The sequence below is a fragment of the Geospiza fortis genome, unplaced genomic scaffold, assembly GCF_000277835.1.
Source record: "Geospiza fortis unplaced genomic scaffold, GeoFor_1.0 scaffold219, whole genome shotgun sequence".
NCBI classification, from domain to species: domain Eukaryota; kingdom Metazoa; phylum Chordata; class Aves; order Passeriformes; family Thraupidae; genus Geospiza; species Geospiza fortis.
Window position 1 is genome coordinate 1244092 of NW_005054376.1, and position 15564 is coordinate 1259655.

The 15564-nt window shown below is 44.1% G+C and overlaps 1 protein-coding gene across 2 annotated transcripts in view; it reads right to left on the minus strand.

Moving 5' to 3' along the window:
- Positions 1-15564, minus strand: part of F13A1 (coagulation factor XIII A chain) — a 61384-nt gene that overhangs the window by 40416 nt on the left and 5404 nt on the right. For both annotated transcript variants that reach the window (XM_005424908.2, XM_031060219.1), the window contains exons 3-4: positions 13673-13861; positions 1917-2168 (exon numbers count right to left, since the gene is read on the minus strand). In XM_005424908.2, coding sequence (XP_005424965.1) covers positions 1917-2168; positions 13673-13861 — 441 coding nt within the window. The remainder of the gene's footprint in view (positions 1-1916; positions 2169-13672; positions 13862-15564) is intronic.

Below are 15564 nucleotides of genomic sequence, written 5' to 3' on the forward strand. Positions count from 1 at the left end.
CACTGGAGGCAACTGCTGCATGTCTGGCTCCCTGTGGGTTTACTCCCATGTTGTGGTTTTAATCTTGCTGGCTTTTGGACTCTTTCAGCTCAGGTGTGGTGTGTGGGAGGGAGGGCACAGGAGAGCAAAGTGTCTGTATACCACGAATAATGGTGGATCTGTCTGCACTAGAGTTGCTGGGCAAGGAGGTGTGAAGTAGGGATCGATTTTCCCTTTTTTCCTCTGACTAACACCTCACATCAGCCTGTGTGGTCCCAGTCACACCACAGTGGGGTAGGCAAGTCCCCCACACCACATCTTTTCTCCACACTAGGACTGCATGCAGCCCCGGCTGGTTGTCTGCTAATCACAAGGCCAACTGAGGCAATTTAAGAAGATTTTCCCTGGGGTTTATACCTTTCCAAATATGTGCTGAGCCACTGCAGCATCGCTGTGCTGGCTGTTAGGACACCCAGGACTAAAACCACGTAGTGCTCTACCTTTAGGTAGAGCTTTCTACCTTCCCTGACTGAAGCTGTGAGTCTGATGATGCCAAAATAAACATTGAGAAATTTTGTCTGCTCACAGTTGATCATAGCTTTGGCAATGTTTCCTCTCTTTCTGCTGCCCACTCTCCAGAACAAACTGCTAGCACACTGCTCTGAGGTACCTTACACTGCTTTCAGAAGTATCTCATCGTGTGGCAGGGCCTTCAGCCCTGCCCTTCCCTCCTATTCCCACTTAACTAACTCCTCTTTATTCAGCATTAATCTATATCTTCTTAAATAATGCATAAGCTAATCATTGCTTATATTCCCTTGGACTAGGGGCAAGTAATGAACCCAGCACAAATCATTCCATGTACTGACAGCAGTGCAGCTGAATAATGGGCTCTACTAATAACGCTAAACTCACTTGTCACTTGGTAGGAGGGCCCTTCTTTGGTACAGGATTATTTGATGCAAATACTGTGGTAAAAAAAATGGAAAGATGAAGGAAGGGTAGCAGGAGAATATTGAAGCTAGCTGTTGACCTAAATATACTGCAATACATGTGATTTGGAGCCTTGCATGTGTCGGAAGCTAAGACAGTGCTACAGCCTGTCAGAAGGCTGAGTCAAACCTCTCTGGTCCTCCTTGCCCTCTCTTGAAAGCCAGACACAGAGTTCATTGGGTAAAATACAACCCTGACAGCATAAAGCCTGATTTCTTCCAAGGATCCTGGGAGATTAAAAAAAAAATAAAATTCTTCAACCCACTGTATTATAAAAAAAAGGCTCATTTACAAAATGTTTTGTTCCTCACAGAGGGCACCATTGCTAATTAGTCACCACTAAAAGGGAAGTTACAAGGGCAAATGTCATGTAGCAGCAGGAAGGCACCACCAGTGATGCCACAGTGAGCTGGCTCCACCCAACCTGTGCAGGAACAGCAGCTCCCACTGAATTCCCGCAGTATTTTGACTTCAGATGTTCAATCCCAAATGTGGCAATTAGCAATTTAAGACAACAGAGTATGTGAGGCCACCACATCCCGCCTCACACCAAATCCTGGAAAAAAATATGCTTATATTGACTTGTTTAAGGCACACACTGGCATGCTGGAGACTCTCAGTGTTGCCTATTCAAGTCAGAGTAATGCCTTAGGGTGTGTTTACTATGAGAAATGGAGCCTGAGCTGGCAAACACAGGCTTGGCCTCATAAAACTGCAAAGTTCAGACAAAATGAAGTCATTGGTTTCCAGCATGGAACCCTGCTTACACAGAGCTATTCCCCAGCCTGAAAGACTTGACTTTTGGCAGAGCTCCCGTAAATTCTCCAGACCCAAACTGACATGTCTCCAACCTCCTTGGTACCACGCCCTCATTCCTGGACCAACCCACCTAAAACCTGATGAGCCCAGCAGCACAAAGGGCAAGCCTTTGAGTGGGTACTTACGCTGGCACCAGGGATTGAACAAGATGTAGGTGTCGGTCGCTGAATTCCTGCGTGTCCGAAGGATGCCGTAGGGAGTCAAGACAGCAACATACAAGCGAAACTTGCCAATGATGCAGGTGGCAGAGGACATGATGGACAGCCGAACGGAGTTGTTTTCCCTGTGGATAATCTTCGCTCCCCACTGACCAGGTTTTAGTGCACCGCCTACTGGGACTGGGATGTAGGTGCCTTTGTTTTGCTGTGGGTAGCGACCTGGAGTGAGAAGTGAAGACAGTTTTTTCATTTTCTAGCAGCCCTCTGTTCTTTTGTTTTATTTTCAATGGAGGTGGCAGGTTTTAGTGGGCAAAAATAAACTACTCTCTCATTGCCCCTCACAGGCCCTGGGAACTTGACAGCACAGCCAGACAAGTACCTGCAACAGCTCCCTGCAGGCAGCCTGTCCCCACACCCCCACCCACCTCTCTCCAGCAGGTTCCAGTCTCACTGGCTTGAACACTGCTAGAGCATAGATAGCCCTGCCAGCATGAGAAGGGGCTGTCCAGGCTTTTCTTGCTCACCATTGTTTATCCTAGTGCAGCAAGCTGCACTCCAGCTTGTTCCTTGCCTTGGTGTCAACAACACCAGCTAGACTGTTGGTAAGTTTAGGAGTTTAGGTAAGAGCCCCTTCCCCAGTTCAGATGCACCCACCACCCTTGTTGCTAGCACACAAGTGCCCTCTGGGGCACACACATCAGCTTTGGGGCTCTTTAGCAGAGCAGAACCCTGTTCTTCTCTGCACTACTACGCTGCCAAGCAGAGGCCTAGAGCTCTTTCATGAAGTCCACACAGATGGAGGAAACACAAATGAGTCCACATGCAGATACCCAGTGCTCGGTTCCCTCCGAGCATCCACTCCTCAGGTGGTTTATATTCTGGATGCCCAGAATATAAACCACCACACTGGGGCTGAATCACCAAACTTTCTCTGCCAGAAATGGGTCCCAAAGTATGACACGCCTCCAAAGTACCTCACGTGAGAATCTGCCTCATAGTAAAACAAATCACACCCCAGAGGAGCTTATTTTACTCCGCCAACTCTAAAAGCAGCTAGACGGATAGGCTACATGTAAACATGTAGAGTGCCAGGATTCAAAGTTGTGTGAGGCTCCACCCCTTGAGACTGAGGTAGAGCCAAATTAAATCTGGAAGCCAACCAGAAGCATAGACAGAAGAGACATTTGTGAGAAGGATGAGTTCCTTATCTCATTCTTAAATCTACTCTTCATTTCATATTTCAGGCTGGAAGTCGGCCTCATTCAAAAATAGGGTAATGAAAAGCAATGATGGCAGACGGAGGGACAGACTTCTATATTTTTCATTTGTACTATTTAAGAACTTCAAAATTAAACTCATTTTCTTGCTTGCTTATTTTTATACTGCCAATGCAGAGATAATCACAGATCTGAACACTGCTACGTTTTGGGAAAGGACAACTCCAGCTTTAAATCTGAAACTTGCAAGCTGCCACGACATTTGTGTTTCTGAGAAATCTGGGGCTACTGTGCTTCATCCAAGAGGTTATTCTGAGCACATGAATTTTCATTCTGTAGATATTCAATGCACATAAATAACCCACTTTGCCCTGCAGGCCAGGGATGCTGTAACCCATGAAACTCATTCAGATCAGTGAGGAACACAATGGAAGGAAAAGACCTACAGAAGAATAAAGGAATAGAATAAGAGAGAAAAATCAATCGAAAACACTAGAAGATAGAGCACTGCACATTTCAAATATAAACCATCAAAAGAAAGCCAGTGTAGAGAGAAGAACCTATAGAGGTAACAGATCTGGGAGCTGAACACATTCTTGTTCTTTGTAGTGCAACCGTGCATGACCCAGCTTGCTTCTACAGTTGATATTTTGCTTCTAGTTTTGACATAATCTTTTTCTAAAAAAAGCAATCCACGCAAACAAAGCAGCACAGCAAACCAAGCAGTTGAACTGATATCCCTGAAAACTGTTAACAAGTGCTACTTTTAAAAATACCTCCCATACCTCCTTCAGAAAGGTGGGAGGGGGAAGAGATTACTATTTTAACATGGTTAGGAACTGACATCCTTGTCTTTGCTGGAAGCTGCATGTTGCTGTAGGAGCCTACTGGGGACAGGAGAAGCTGTGCTATGGCAGTGACTTTGCACCACCATGTCTGTGTATGCCACGTGTACATGGGGAGACTGCAGAATCACTTCCCAGAAAATCTGCCTATAGGAACCAGATAGGATCTCAGAGAGGCCACAAAAACTTTTCAAGACATCCTTATGGGACCACTGCCACTGGCACCTCATAAGCAAGTTTGGCAAAGAACCATTCTCATTTGTTCCGAAAACTCAAAATCCCATTTTCCTTCCAAACAAGCAAAGCCACAAGACACCCTAATATACCGTTTGCTCGACAGGGCAGTAGCTGTAGTTGCTGTTGAAGGAGTATGCAAGGTTCTTTCAGCCCAGAGCCCCACACAGCTGGTCCCACAGAGTAAGAGGTCACTGCATTACTTTGCTCACTCACGAGGAGAAGGTGCTCTGGGGCACCAGGGGCGCTCTGCATCCCGGCAGACATAGCTGATTGGCCAGGGACGGGTATCCTAGAAGTCAGGATACTTTGCAGGTGTTATAAATCGTAAATACAAGGGAACATTATTTGCTCCTGACAGACAATCATGATTTGGTGCTTGCTAATGGTTACATAAATCCTGAACCCACAAGCAAGTTAGGGAAAATGAGCAGAGCCTTCAAGAGCACAGTGAGCAATTTCCAATGTTTTCTTTGAAGAGGGGACAGGTTCCCTAATCTTCTGAAATAGAACCAAACCAAACCCAAACCCAAACCCAAGCAAAACAAAATGCAAATGGAAGAATAGGGGGTGTAAATGAAAGAGTAAGGGAATTGTTACTTCTGTCAGGAGCTTGTGGAGCTGAATTGTAAACACACATCTAGACACCTGACAGCATCAGCCACACTAGTGTCATATATACACATCTGTTGTCTTGATACTAGAGTGCTATAAAGCTGAGAAATTTTGGCATTGCCTGCTAAGGTTGCTGGCCAAATAATTCTTACATAGGCTCAGTACTGTTTATCAACTCTGTAGGGAAGTCCTGTCAGGATGGCTTGGCCTTTTCACCTTTATCTACATCTTGAGCACACATTTCTGGTTGCAGTGGAAAAGTAGAGCCAGCTTTGGCTCATAGTTGGGGTATCTGCAATGTTGGCCCTTCCTCAGAAGGAGCAACATGCAGTGGTGATTTCATTCTCTGGCTGAGTCTCCAAGGAAGAAGATTCAATACTATCCAAAGACTTATTACCAAAAGCCTGTGAATGCCTGGCACAGCACTCTCTGAAGGGTCTCTGGTGCTAACCCAACCCACAGAGAGGCAGGAGGCAGTTTGAGTGCATGTCAGAACTAGGACATGTAGACAAGATAAACCATTTTTGTGCTGACAGGAGGGTGCTGACATTATGCCAGTAGCATTAGCTGGCTCAGGATCTCTCCAGCTCTGATTTGCACCACGAGTTGGCAGCCTGAACTATGCTCCACAGCCAGTTCTTTTTGGTTGCCTCACTCCCCAGTGCTCACGTTTGCTTTGGGTGTAGGAGGCCCTGGCTCTCACATGAGGACATTTCACAGCCAATTGCTCTGTGGCAGACAAAGTCATTGCCTGACATCACACTGTTGGGATGTCCCTGTCTACTCACTCTAAAAGCACATGGAAATGGGAAAATCCAGCCTGTGAACTCTGAGTCTGGAGATTCCTGCACTGGGTGATTTTTTTTTTTGTAGGCTCCTTCAAAGATATCATGTACTGAATAGAAGCTACTGACTGTCCTGCCTTTGAAGCAGGAGAGGAGATGAGAGAACTCACAGTGACCCCCTTTCTCAGGCCTCCAACACTCTGCATTTCAGTGCTAGGTGCTGAGCCACAATGCTGCCAGAAGACATTAATTTTTACAGAAACCTCCCTTGTACAGAAGGTTTAATGGCACAAACAAATCTATTTCCCCTGATGCACAGTGCATAGGTGTGCAATCCTTTGATTCTTCTTTCTTCTTTCTTCTCATTTCTTATTCCACCCTGGTTTCTGCAGCTAACCAAGCTGGGGTCCTAAAGCTCCTTCTCCCTTCAGTTGCACCTCAGCTTGACTCTACACTTCTTGGGGTTTCCAGGCACTCAGGAAAAGAAGAGCAAAGTAGCTGCTGTCGCTATTGAAGAAGTTAATAAGATAAATTTAAAAAAACATGAGTAAAGATCTACATGGCAAAAGGCACCATGACTGCAGCATGGGATGTCCCCTGTCACACATAAACACTTTACAGGGGCAAAGAGCAAAGTGCAGCATTTGTTAAAGCTTGCCAAAAATCTATTTATATAGCAGCAAAATAATAAGCCATCTAAACCACAGAACTGTGGCCACACACATGCGTTCAAAGTCAGTTATTTTCAACATATGTCTTTCCTCCCTAGCATGTCAGCTCCAGGCCCATCAGGCACGGAGGCAAGCTGTGTTAAATTCTGGGTAAAACTGCCACACCAGAGAGGGATTTACAGCAACAGAGAGAGGGTGAGAGATAGGTACAGTGAGTTCAGCTGTCAAAACATGAGCGGTCCTCCTCCAGTTACCCAATTCTGCCACTGTTCTTTGTAAGTGACTAACAGGAACCAGGGCTTGCTTGGCTCTATTCTCCTCCTTCTCCTTCTCTATCCTGTCCCTGGAAGCTCCTGACTACATGTAGTTTAGTTTTCCCCTTGATCCCCAGTGGACATGCACACTGCTATGTGTGTGTGTGTGTGTGTGTGTGTGTGTGTGTGTGTGCATTAAACAGCTCATAAATGCCAGGGCTGAATTAGTGCTGTGCTGTTGGCACAGACACTGGAGGGGCCAGCAGGTGCTCTTGGATAGGTCCCACACAACTGAGCTTTAGTTCCAGCAGGGAGGAAGGAAGGTTTGGTAGCACAGAGATCAGAGATCTAGTGAGCTTCACAGGGAATTTCATTCCTCATGGAAGCGCGATACCTCAGAAGAGAAGGAGGTGAACAAAACTGTATCTCAGTAGCCTTTGTCTTTTTAGGAACTGTCCTTGGAAGATTGGCTTTTTGAGGAGTCAAGTGATCTGTCTCCCTTTGGAGTTGTTGATTACACATAGTAATTAACAATTTTCCTATAAGTTCATTTGTTTTATCTATTCACACTCTTTCATATAAAGGGTAAAAAATCTATTTCAGCACCATCCGTGGAAGTATAATAACTGTGATATATTGACAAATAAGTTTGAGCTGGAAGTCACCAGTACAGCAGAGGTAAGCCTTTCGATAGCAAGCAGCCTTGGAGATAGGTGTTAGCATATGGGATTTATGACACGAAAAACAAATTAGCAAGAAACAGGAGAGGTGCTCCAATAAAATTCCAAACAATCGAAAGAAGCAAGAAGAGGAAACATTTTTTTGTTAAAAGCAGTAGTCTCTAAATCTCTAACATCTCATCTGGGTTCCTACCACCCTCAAATTCCATTGCCTTCAGAAGTGCTATATACAAACTTGGAAATGTAGTGAACACAAATATCTTGAAAGAAGTTTTGCTCATGGCTCCAGTTATGAATCCTTAACATCTGGCCACTCTGTCCCAGCAGTGAATGCTTGTAGTACTTTACAACTGTAAAACACACATCAGAGCCACACACCTTAGCTAGTAAAACAGCTAAAAAATACAGCCAGATTTTATGTGCCACTTGATGCTGCTGAAGCAGCGCAAAAATCAGCCTAATAAAGCCTAATTTGCATGAAATACTGCATTCATAGACCACCTCAAGGGACTCCCTCCTCTCTACTCCTCTGGGGCCCAGCTGGGAATTCCAGAGAGGAGGAAAAGAATACCCCAATGCCTTTGTTCAGAAAGTGGAGAGGTTTGTTTTTTGCTAAGAGCTGACAAACAGGTCTCTCATCTGCTGGGAGGCAATCTCTAGGAAATATGTTCTGCTGCTAATAAATTATTTTTTCTGTCATAAAATGAAACTCCAAGTTTAGATCATCAGGTGTTTTTGTATCTCTGCTCAATTTTTTCTACTTCTTTGTGAAACAAAGATCTAATAAACTCACAGTGCTGAGTTACCTACCAACACAGCGTGTCCTCTAGACCAGTTAGTTCTCTTGATAGTGCCAAGGAATCTCCTAAAATATGAAGATCCAAGGTTTTCCAAAGAGCAACTTTAACCCAGAGTAAGAATTCAGCTTGACATCCTATCCCTAGTGCTGGGGGACATCTCAGGTTCTAGCACCTCTGTTGGCTACAATCCACCCCGCCTCAGAGCTGCTGAGGAGAACAGGTGACAGCAGAGATAGCAATACTTCCCACTAAGGCAGAATTACTGCCTGACAAAATCATCAAAACCTCAATAATCCTGGAATCTTTCCTGGCCCAACTCTGCTGCGAAAACAGGGAAAGGCAGTGGACACTGTAGGACAGTATGAAGAGCTCCATAGATTCTGGTGTGCATATCCTGAACTGGACCTCTGGTTATTTAGTTGAACTCAGATATCCCTCTGACTAGAAGTGGGAATTTGGTATCACCTAAATAAGCCATATGGGATCAGCTCTAACATCTTTATGTTCTTAGCTTCTTTTATGTGTTTATAACTATCCCTCTGGAACTGGCTTGGGAAGACTGTGGAAAAAGGAGCAGTAAGCCTCTCCTCTGATCTCAAGCCAGAAGCCAATGATTTATAGAAGCCTGAGGAGAGCATATGGACAGGTGGGTGGGTATCCACACATGCACACGTGTGGAAAGGTGAGAGTAGCTTGGGGGACTGGAATTTACGGCCCTTCCAGAAGTGCGTCAATGAATAAAATGTTCATAATAACATTTAGGGCTAGACCAATATATATGGATTTATGAAGCCATTTAAGGAAAACACAAATAGACAGCAATTTATGAGGATGTGGGGAAATACATCATTAGAGTCAGGATGCACCATATAAACTCATCAACCCCTCAAGGATTTACAACCACATACTGGAAACTACTACTAAAAGTAAGATTGAAGGCTGTATAAGCCCATCTCATCATTCATCTGCTTTTCAGAGAAATCCTTGCCAGTGCAGCAGCGCCAGTGGAAACTTTGCAGCCCCCCCACCAAACTGGCTGTCCCAGGCTAAGCCTTGCATTATGGAAAATGAAGAGGAACACAAAATATCCCCATCACCACAAAGGTAGGAGTCACGACGGATCAAGATGGGTGAAGAAGTCCTTTGGCTCTTCTGGGTTCACTGAGACTCCAAACAAACTGGAATTAATCCCACTGTGGGGAACTAGATGTAAGCACAGCACCTGCACTTCTCTTGTGGCTTTTTCATCACAACCCCAGACCAATAAAACAAGTTTCACCCCAGTGGTGATGCTCACCTTTCCTCGTGTAAAAGCCAGGAAATAGGCAGAAATGAAGGAAATACGTGGTGACAGAACAGCTCTCAAATCACTGGTACTGTGGCAGGGCTGAGGTTCAGCACAAGAACTGGAATTGCATCTAATTACTCTTTATAAGAGGATATTTTTCCATGTGGATTTTTTGGCACATTCATTGTGTTCCATACTTTGGCAGGAAACTATGGTCCTAATTTAATAAAGGATTATGTGCAAAACCGAAATACAATAATTCACATGTTAGCATTTCAGTAAATTTCACCAGGGATGACTCTACAGAAAACAGCCTGTTAAAGCAAGAACAGTCATAAGGAACTATCATAGAAGAATGTCTGTAAAAGTGACTTGCAAGAGATTGGGGTGAACTATTTATATATTCCCATATATATACATATGTATATTTACACACACACATACATATATATATATTTATTTATACAATTTAACCTCTGAATTATGTGAAAATGGCATTTAAATGGACTGTGGATTAAGAAGGATTGTAATTAAAGATTGTTCTCTGAGTGTTTCAGATCTTGTTTCACATGACAGAAAAAGTATTTGTTCCAGGTACCCTTGATTCATTACCTATTAGAAGGATTAAGCAGTCTCTACTTGCTTTACTTGCTTCATTAATCATCTTTTTAATGATGCAAAAGAAGAAAAAATAGGAGTGAAAAAAAAAGAGAAAAGAAAGTAAATTTTAGGGAATAACGGAAATAGAATAGCTCTGTGCACACCCACAGAAACAATCCATTAAAATTGTCACATTTTTCAGGATCAAAATTGGTCTTTAATGGATAAAAATTCTGTGATGGATTAATGTCAACTTGGGGAACTTTCTCAGAGCTGGGAGCTAATAACTTCTGAATAGCTTTGTAGACACTGTTGTACAGACAGCCTCCACTGCAGGTACAGCCCTGAAAAAGGAGATTTCAAGTTTTCCCAGCTCCAATTGAATTCCCTGGGAGCTAAGGCCAGCCATCCCTGTAGAGTAACTTTGTACCTTACGAGAATAGAACCTTGAACCACTCAAAATATTCTGCAGTTCAGGACAGCCTGGTCTACATCGTTTGGGGAAACATCCACACTCTTGGAGATATTCAGAACCTGCTCATGGGGAAAGACCCAGAGATGCTGGAGAAGCTGGACCTGCATTGACCAAGGGCTAGAGATGAGACTTCCAGAGGCCCCTCCAATCAAGGTTATTCTATTCAACAGTTCTGCTGCACCATTTGAAATCTTCTATTCAGGCACACAGAGTGCTCCTTGCAAAGGTCATCTTACAACAGCCTGCCAATATTTCTGTGTGTCCATCACTTTTATCTCCCAAGCTCAGCACATTCCTAGGAAGTATAATCCTTTTAGAACAAAAAGTTTCTGTGAGCTCAAGCTGCCTCTGCTGCAGGGCTGTTTTCTGAGCCACTCCCCAGGGATAGCTTCTGCCTGACAGTACCAAAGGGCAGGATTCAGCTTCCCTGCCTTTGGTGTTCTCAAAGCCAGAGGCTGGTCTATGAGAGAGAGTCAAGAGAGGAAGAAAAAAAATCCAGAAGAGAGTTCATCCCACTTTAAGACAGCAGGGTTAAATTCTGCTTGGAGGTGCCTGCCTCTCTCCCTTGCTCACAGGCAGCCTGGGCAAGAGCTTTTTGTCTGGGCTCTGCTGTTCAGGCAGTACGAGAGGTGAGAGACAGCTCTTCAGGAAGATAAACTGAAAAAAACTGGATGAAAATGGCCACAGCTCCCTCTGACAAAAGGTTTGAGAGCACAGCACTCAGACATTCAGCAGCCAGTTGTCTTTCCTAAGTAAGAGAAATTTCCTTTCTCTTCTCAGCGTTAAACATTGGACTTGATACTAAAAGGAGAAGTGGCAAGAGTCAGGCATATAATTTCTGAATTTTCCTTCTCTGCTGTTGACTGTGTTTGTTTTGCTTCCTGTTGCTAGCCTCTGAGAACAAATATACTGCATTTTCACCACATGTTTACAAAGAGAAACATTTGCAGAGTGCTGAGTGTTGACTAGTTTCCAGAAGAGGAGCTTGAACACCTCCCAGTTGAATCTCTGTGAGTTAAAGTCCTCGCAACATGAGGGCAGTGGTGCTCACAGAAGCAAAGAAAAAACAGGGGAGGGCAATAGCATTGAACCCTATCTTGTATCTGCAGCCAGTTGTCAGCCATCACACATGGACACCCATCCCATGTCACAGGAAGGACAGCAATGGGGAAGAAGAGGAAGGGGAATTCCACCACACACTCAGGGCTAGCTCCAAAGGAATCATTCAGAGCTGTGTTTATTGCAGAGACTCCCCTGGCTCAGGCTGTATTAACCCCATTCCTACCATGGCTGAAGATAAGACTATTTTTATCCATACTTAGAGATTCAAGTTACAAACCATGGATGGATGTGTTAGGAAAGAGCAACAGAAAAATACGTGAATGTGTTCTCTTAAGTGGATTGCGCAATTCAAAAGAAGTGTTAATTTTCTTCTTCCAATATAGAATATCTGATTAAAACAAATGCAAACTGCACAGAGTGCAATAAAAAACAAATGTTCCATTTTCCATGTCTTCTTGATACAGCTGTTTGTTTTAAACATATAAAGATTAAGGGAACAATCTTGAATTTAATTAAATCCCAAAAGAACTAATGATATTTATGCATATTAAATTTTTAAAGGCACTTGTGGCTGTTCAGCCAATCATTCACTGGACTGTCATAATATGCCTCCCAACCCTAATTTAAATTAGAAAGAAGAGAGCCATGGAAAAAAAATGTGCAGCCAGTAACATTTTCACTGCACATATGTTTAAGAGATAAACGCCCATCTAGCTTTAGAAGGCAACAAATCTAATAAATGGCCACATCATCATAATTCAATGATGGAAAAGACTCAGCATTACAAATTTCAGATCTGCATCTCACAGGAAAGTAAATTAAAACATCAATTATAACCTACTTTAAAGACTTTATAAGGGAAACATTGATGTCTTAGCACAAAAACCCCCAGATCAATCTAGATGAAGCTGGATGTTTCCCAGAGTTGTGTCGTAGGGACCAGAATTTGGTGGGGCCATCTTTGGAGCATAGCAGGAAACCCTTTAGCTTCTCTCCTTTTCTAGTGAGGTCGTGCCTTCCTCTAGTCTCATGTCTTCAGTGAGTTAACAGGTACCTTAGGACCTGGGTCTCTGATGAAGACTTCTTAGTGAGAGGAAAAAAGCTCTCTTTTCTCTTTCAGCAATAAATCAAGGAAGTCTGTGATATAATCCTGAGTAAGTCTTTCAGCACTGATGAAGCCCCACCTCAAATCCTGTGCTCAGTTCTGGAATGCTCACTGCAACAAGGACATTGAGGCGCTGGAGCATGTCCAGTAGAAGAGCAGCAGAGCTGGGGAAGGGTCTGGAGCATAAGTCCAATGAGGAGTGTCTGAGGGAGCAGGGGGTGTTTAGCCTGCAGAAAAGGAGGCTCAGAGGAGACCTTATCACTCTCTACACTGCCTGAAATGAGGCTGTAGCAAGGAGAGTGCTGGTCCCTTCTCACAGGTGACAAGCAATAGAACAAGAGGAAATAGTCTCAAGTTGTACCAGGGGAGGTTTAGATTGGATATTAGGAAAAATCTCTTCACTGAAAGGGTAGCCATGAATTGGAACAGGCTGCCCAGGGAAGTGGTGGAATAACCACCGCTGCTTGGGTACACAGTTTGGTGGTAAACATGGCAGTGCTAGGCTAAAATGTAGACTCAATGGTCTTAGAGGTCTTTTACAGCCTTAGTGATTCTATGATTCTGTTTCTGGTCCAAAATCACAGTCACTGAACTTCATCTTTTGTTACGAAGTTGTTTGTAAATGCAGGCTGAAAAGTTGCAAGATTCTTCCATGCAGTGTAACTTCCCCTCTTTATGCAATCAATATTTTGCTGTCTCAGTTCATACAGTCACCTCTCCTACCTCAAACAACAGACTCTCTTCCCTACATCTCCTAAACACTAGCAAAAGAGGTTTCCTGTTCCACCTACCTTTTAGCATTGCCATACAGCATTAACCAGACATAACTTTGAAAGCTCAAAAAAGTACAGCTTCTTACGAAACAGAAACCCCCAGATTTTGCTCCTTCTTCTCTCACATGAAATTTTGCTGATTTTCTCAAGAAAGGATTCAAACCCTGTTTAGAAAAACACTTCCTTGCCTATGGCTGAGCCTGTTTTTATGGTTTATCAATCATAACAGGAGAAGACCCAGCCATTAATTTCTGCTGTTTTCCTGTTTATGAGAGACTATTGCTTCGCTGATAAGACATAGCCTTTGCCAGGCACTTACCCATCAAAAACTCGAGCCAGAATTGGTCTGACTGTGGCTGGTAGGGTCGGTTGAAGTCAATCTGGATTTGGAAAGCCTGTCCCCGACGCACTATCAGCTTGGGGTTGTAGTACTTGTCAGTGTGGTGCTCCTTCTTGTTGATCTCCTGAGGCTCCTTGAACATATAAATATCCGCAACACGCAGGTAATCTACAGAGACACGTAAATGAGCAGAGGGGGAAGGAGTCAGTGTGCTGAAATGTCAATATTGGTATCAACGTTAGAGGCCCTGTCCTCCCCTTCTCCAGGGAAGGAACACCATGCAACAGGAACATGCTGGATCTGTGTTTGGTTTCCATGCTCCTGGCTGAGAAGAGGCTTATGGGCAGACACTTCTCTCTCCACCTGCCGTTTTCACAGAGACCAAAAGGCTTCTAGTGCGTGGTGAGAGCAACCACAGGAAGAGCAGGTTGCTAGGTGTTGGAAGCTGAATGACCCCAAGGAGAGTCTGGACCCATCTTTCCACTGGCATTGGCTTTCTGCAAGTCTGGGCCTTGCTGTCACAAGTTTACCAGAGCAATCAGTGGGACTTGGATGGCCGGGGCTTCATGTCTCCCTTCTTGCAGTCCCCCATTTGTACAATGCAAATTTAAAGGGGCTTTGTGACACTTAAATACCTTGTTTGCAAAATGCTACCAGTGCTGAGAGCTGAAGAGTCTGAGAGGCAGTTAATGATCTTGCATTCAGCTGAGAGCTTGGATTGCCTGTATTAGATAAGGTTTGGGTGTACTGCATGTGTCTTGTCTCAGCTTCTCAGTACACCTCCACTGCTATTAGTGTCTCCTTATGAAAACTAAATATAACATTACAGCATATAATTACAGCATAGAGTTACAGGCAAGCAGCAGTAGGTGTCTATAACATACACAGGCAAAGCTTTGCTCCCTTCAAATTCATGTTGTATAAAGGGTTATAGCAAACTATAAGTAGTTTGTTCAGCAAATGGCCAGTGTGGGGTGGCACTGGGATAGCCACAGGCACTCACAGTCACCATAAGCTATATGACTGTACCACACCATGAATCTGCAAAATGGGAGTCTTCTCACACTATGAGAAACCACATGAAAATGAACTGGACATTGTTCTTTCACCTGCATGCTAGGAACATAATCATGAAGACTCTGCCAGGAGGAGCAGGACCATTACTACTCACCACCAGGAGAGAGACAGCAGAGTAAAGCTAGATTTGCAGCTCTCAGCTTGTCTTTCCAGGTGCTGACAGTTAGAAACAAGCTAATTCCTGCGTTTTATACTTAGAGCGGCAGAGCCAAACTCATGCTCTGGCAAAAAGAGCTGCACATTTACAGCAGCTGGTGGAGCTGTGTGTATTTCTGATGGTGGCTAATTTGGCTTTCTACTAAGCACACTGTGGGCAAGAATGATGTGCTCAGTAAATGAGTCGGACATTTAAGTCATTGAAGGCTGAATGTGGCCCCTTCCACAGAAACTCAGCACAATTGTTTAATTTGTCAGTTCTGGACAGGCAGCAGAGCCCTGCAGGCAGCAGAGCCCTGGATGGGAAGCATGGTCAGCGTGGTCCTTCTCCTGCTCCAGCCTGGGCTCTGGGCAACAGCTAAGGAGAGACAGGAGAGTAATGGCAATGGGTGTAGGTCCCACTCCTGCTTGCATCATCCCTCAGATCCCTATCCATGTCCTTTAGGAAACAGAAGGAAAGTAATATGCCTGAGGACACAACATGATAAGGAACCTTTCATGGAAAAGCCCTGCATAACTGAACCCAAAACCATCTGCCTCCTGCTAACCCTAACCTGCAAAAAGGCTAGAGTACTCTGTTCAAACCTGAGTCAGGCTTAGAGTCCCATGACAATGTTATTGTTATTCTCTGCTCAATT